Source organism: Bos grunniens, chromosome 5 (genome assembly GCF_055505025.1).
Source record: "Bos grunniens cultivar Pamir isolate PY7600 chromosome 5, Bosgru_T2T1.0, whole genome shotgun sequence".
In the NCBI taxonomy this organism is placed as follows: domain Eukaryota; kingdom Metazoa; phylum Chordata; class Mammalia; order Artiodactyla; family Bovidae; genus Bos; species Bos grunniens.
The window spans coordinates 13,356,155-13,361,716 of record NC_141169.1 but is presented as its reverse complement, the minus strand read 5'-3'; the positions used below and the strand labels follow the sequence as shown (position 1 = coordinate 13,361,716).

At 36.6% G+C, this 5,562-nt stretch overlaps 1 protein-coding gene across 8 annotated transcripts in view; it reads right to left on the bottom strand.

The window, feature by feature from the left end:
• TMTC2 (transmembrane O-mannosyltransferase targeting cadherins 2) overlaps positions 1–5,562 on the bottom strand; it is a 497,284-nt gene that overhangs the window by 117,817 nt on the left and 373,905 nt on the right. The window contains exon 11 of one of the 8 annotated variants that reach the window (XM_086398901.1): positions 472–4,788. The exons of the other annotated variants lie outside the window; for them this stretch is intronic. Within the exon in view, the coding sequence (XP_086255027.1) occupies positions 4,660–4,788 (129 nt within the window). The 3' untranslated portion in view covers positions 472–4,659. Of the gene's footprint in view, positions 1–471; positions 4,789–5,562 lie in introns of those variants that run through there. 8 annotated transcript variants of the gene reach the window in all.

The following is a 5,562-nucleotide window of genomic DNA, read 5'->3' as shown; positions in this document are numbered from 1 at the left end:
CTTTCAAATAAACATCTTCACTATATCCAGCAACTTCAGTTTAGACATATGAGACATACTAGGACTGAATAAGGACTATAAGATCAATTCTAAATTACTCAATAAAATCTTCTTGCTGTAATACTTGATTAATGACACTTCATTAAACAGATTAAAAATATACAATCAATTTAGCATATTTCAAAGTAGCTTTTTTTCTCCTTTCCAGGAATTTTTAAAAGGGGAATGTTAATATTACTTTATTTATACGTAGGAGAATTTTAGCTTCTTGTGTATTGAAACATTCAGTTCAGTCGCTCAGTTGTGTCCAGCTCTTTGTGTCCCCATGGACTGCAGCACGTCAGGCTTCCCTGTCCATCATCAACTCCTGGAGCTTGTTCAAACTCATGGCATCACCGACTTGATGTACATGAGTTTGAGCAAGCTCTGGGAGTTGATGATGGACAAGGAAGCCTGGTGTGCTGCAGTCTATGGGGTTGTACTGGAAATCAAAATAACCTTAATATGTGAACATACATATTATACATCTCAAATACATCTTTTGACCATAATAAACATATAGGAATAAAATAAGATGTGATATGATACATCTATATCATTCTACAATAACTTGCATTTAAAGAACAGAAATTAACAGCTAAACTTTACAAAGAAACCACCAGGTAAGTAAGAGTCTACTGTCCAAAGTGTCTGGCCTTCCAAATCCTAAACCAACATTTCACAACATCATTGTGCTTGCTTCAGCTTATTAAAGAAAAGGAAATAAATTATTTCTATGAGAAAATGAGAAGCATATTTACTGTGGTTACATAAGTCAGTCAAGACAACCAATACATCTCAAGCAATATGAAAATAGTAATCTGTTTGCTATGTTTCTTAAAGTCCCTAAATAGTCCTTGAAGACAACATAGTGAGTTCATGCATTTTTAGGCATTGTATAAGCTGTGGAAAATGCAAACTTTCAAAACTCATAAACTATATAAACTACTCATAAAAAAAACAAAAAACTAAGAAACAATTAAATCCTAAGCCTGTTTCAGCTACAGCACTGATACAGCAGAAATCACAACATTTTTGTTTCTCATTATATCCCTGGTACTTATATTAGAACTTGACATATAACAGACACTCTGATTGGCTGGATTTGTATTCTGACTCTACCACTAGCTGTGAGATCCCGGAAAACTTACCCTGACTCTATTTCTCCATCTGTAAATAAAAATGGGGTAGAATTGAACCTTTAATGTTTAACTAGTGTAGATGTTATTAGGCTGAGATTTCCTAATTAAAAAAAAAATTTTTGTCTGATCTCAACATTATCATGTTTATTCTTCTACAAGTTATAGAGATATTGTTTGGCAATAATTCATAATACAAGCAGAAATACAGACCTTTAATAGTTGTTTACCAACTTTTAAGCCACTCAATATTATCACTTCCATCTAGGTGAATGCTCTCTTTTATTTACCTCATTAAGTGTGTGAGAAAAAGGTTCCTAAGTTCCAAACATGGAAACACAGTTTATACAGATGTGAATGTAAACAATGGGTTTAAAGCAATCATATGGTACTCCAGCACTTATGGAATAATCCATCATCTGCTCACCACACAAGTTCCTCACAAGAAGAAAATGCCTAGAAGTTACTGTGTCAATCAGCATACCGGAAAATAAAATGATAATGATATATTACTCAATGAAAGGAAAACTGAGCACATGTGCATGTATCCAGTAAAGATTTCCAAGACTAATCAAAGTACATAATCTTCTCTGGGCAGCAAAATAATTCCCTCTTCAAGACTTGTGGAATCTAGTGCTCTCAGCATGAGCCTAAGAAAACTATAGCAAAAAGAAGATATTAAAGTGAAGAAAAGTAAATAAACATAAGTGAAAAATTATAACTGCTACATAGAAATCTCTTTCTAGACAAGTAAATTCATAAGCAAGCACAGTTGCCCGTGTATTTGAGATGTGTTAAGAACAGCGACCTACAGAAATGCATTTTTAAAGCCCTTTGTTCTTTTATTATTTTCATATTGACATTTTTTCAAATATGGTTTTTCACAATTTCTGGTATCATTTTAATAATGCATCTAATCATGGATATCAATGCATATTAAAGATATATTTATTATAGTAGCATTGATTTGCTGACTGTTGTTAGTCACAAAGCTGTGTCTGACTATTTGCAGCCCCATTGGCTGCAGGATGCCAGATTTCCCTGTCGTTCATTATCTCCTGGACTTTGCTCAAATTCATGTCCACTTAGTTAGTGATGCTATCTAACCATCTCATCCTCTGCCTCCCACTTCTCCTTTTGCCATCAAACTTCCCCAGCATCAGAGTCTTTTCCAATGAGTTGGCTCTTAGCATCAGGTAGCCAAAGTACTAGAGCTTCAGCATCAGTCCTTCCAATGAATATTCAGGGGTGATTTCCTTTAGGATTGCCTGGTTTGATCTCCTTGCTGCCCAAGGGACTCTCTAGAATCTTCTCCACTACTACAATCTGAAAGCATCAGTTCTTCGGTGCTCAGCCTTCATCATGGTCCAACTCTCACATCTGCACATGACTACTGGAAAGATCATAGCTTTGACTACACGAACCTTTGTCGGCAAAGTCTCTGCTTTTTAACACAATGTCTAGGTTTGTCATAGTTTTCTTCCAAGGAGCAGTGTCTTTTAATTTCATAGCTGCAGTCAGTCACCATCAGCACTGATTTTGCAGCCCAAGAAAATAAAATCTGTCACTGCTCCCTCTTTTTCCCCTTCTATTTGCCATAAAGTGATGGAATCGGATGCCATGATCTTAGTTTTTTGGATTCTGAGTTTTAAGCCAGCTTTTTCACTCTCCTCTCTCACCCTCATCAAGAGGTTTTTTAGTTCCTCTTCATTTTCTGTCATTAGATTTGCTGATAGGTATGTAAACTAGCATACTTGTAATTATAAATAAAAGTTCAGCCAGCTGAAACAGATGAAAGTTATGATTATAAAAATTTAACAGGGACATCCTGGGTGGTCCAGTGGGTAAGAATCCTTCTGTCAATGCAGGGGACACAGGTTCGATCACTGGTCCTGGAAGATCTCACATGCTCAGAGCAACCAAGTCCATGCCACACAACTCTTGAGCCTGAGTGACCTAGAGCCCATGCCCTGCGCTGCATGAGAAGCCTGTGCACCGCAATGAAGAGCAGCCCAGCTCGTTGCAACCAGAGAAAGCCCGTGTGCGCCAACGAAGACCCGGCGTAGCCCCCCACCCCAAAAGTTAACAAACAGTATCATTCTTTGGGAAAACATAGCTGAACTTTATTAAGAAAAGAGAAAACCACCATTGCTTTCTCTAATGGGAGTGGAAAATGGAGTATATATTTAAGAAAAATAATTTGTCTTGCAGGAAAACTAAATATGTGTCAAGGACTTTTATTCATTTCTTTTAGTAGCTTTTATTAGGATTCCTATTTAACAACCAATGAATATTACAAGTAGAACCAAGAAATAAACCAGTACAAATATAGATTCTTTGGGGAATATCCAGTTGTCTTTTATATGATTATACAGGTAAGTAGATAAGGATAGAGTAACTTATATTGGAGAATAAGAAAAAAAAAGTGTTTGAAAGCAGTAGCAGCAATGTTCTACATCTAGCCATTCTTGAGCTTGCTGAGATCTATCATATCACACTTTCAAAAACACATTTGATTATTTCTGCATGTAATTTAAGCAACTATTTTCTTTAGTTATAAACTGTTGGATGTATAAATATATAAATTATTTGGTAAATCGTCCTAACAAATCTTTTCAAAATTACTTCTCTCTTGAAATTTTAGCATGCCTAAGCTGAAGAAGTTACTTTTAAAATAAAACAAATTCAGTAAATTGAGCATTTCAAACTCTTGACACAAGATCTTTAATGGCACCACATTTGCCCTCTTTAAATTGCCATTTAGTTTTCGAATGGGCAATAATATGCTGCAGTATGTCTTAGAGCTGCCTTCCTGGAAATTATTTTGCTAGAGATCTCATTTCATAAAGTGACATAAAAACAACAAAACAGAGGTGAAAACCACATAGAAATAATGAGAGTAAGTCAAATATAAAAGCCCTATGAAATTTAGTCCTTTATAGTTTTACTTTTTTGCTGCTATCACAACACAGGTTCTGGACAACTGATAAAACTCTGGATACCATACCACAGTGGCCATTTGTTGGCACTTGGTATATGAGAAAGTAACAGTTGATTATAAGGAAAAGACTGAAAAAATTTGTAGCATACACATTTCCCCCCCGCCTTCTCTTAAAGATGTCATTCTTTCCAGCTCTCTTGTAGGGTCTGTTAGTAAAATCCTGAAGCAAATTCTTTTCAAGTTGATAAAGGAAACTCTGGATTCTGACCTTATCTAGTGACAAGAATTTTAACATTATAACAACTCAGCCTGGGAAAAATAATGTCATTCAGGATGACACAGATTCTCCTTGACCAAAGAGGACACCCTTCTGAATCCTCTTTTTGAGGAGGCCTCATCTCTAGGCCTTCTCTTAGGCCTGCCTAGCCCAGCTGTAAAGAATTCTGCTAAGTTAATTAAGTGAGAATCTCCTCATCCTATCTGATCATACTGGCTTGTCTTCCACAAGAATTCTGTTAAGTTGGTTTACCAAGAATCACCTTACCCTGGAGGTCTCAGTAATTTGCCATCCACTGAACACCCCTTGCTGCTTCTGCTGTAATTGGTCTCCCCTCCTTCCATAGTCATGACACTGATCTCAGTAGTCCTGAATAAAGTCTTCCTTACTATCTTCAAAAGCAAAGACAAATTTTATTTTCTTTAGCAAAGACATAGGACTTTCCAGACGAAATTAATCCATCAGTCTATTCATTTCTCAGGATCTGCCCAACTTTTGTCTTTAGGGTAAAGTATAATACTATTTTATCTGTAGATGCAAGAGTTCAGACAGATAACAAGGAGTTAGGAGTAGTTTGAAAATAAGGAAACAAACAAAAAAAGAAGTGGAATGTTGCAGTAAAATCAGAAGACGGATGGGATAAGAACTGTATATAAACACAGCTTTTTGTTAACGTTTCAGGGTATCTTTAGAAAAACATAGCCCCATAAGACCAGTAGAGGATCAGAAACATATATGTCTCAAAGGTTAATAGAAATGAGAGAGAAATTTTATATAGAGTGGAATACTACTCAGCCATAAAAAGAAAGAAATAATGCCATTTGCAACAACATGGATGGATCTAGTGGTTATCATACCAAGTGAAGTAAGTCAGACAGAGACAGAGAAAAATATCATATGATATCACTTATATGTGGAATCTAAAATATGACACAAATGAATTTACCTACAAACAGAAATAGACTCACAGATGCACAGAACAGGCTTATGGTCGCCAAGGCACAGAGTGGGTGAGGGAGGGGTGGACGGGGAGTTTGGGATTGCTGCTGCTGCTGCTGCTAAGTCGCTTCAGTCATGTCCGACTCTGTGCAATTCCATAGACGGCAGCCCACCAGGCTCCCCCGTCCCTGGGATTCTCCAGGCAAGAGCACTGGAGTGGGTTGCCA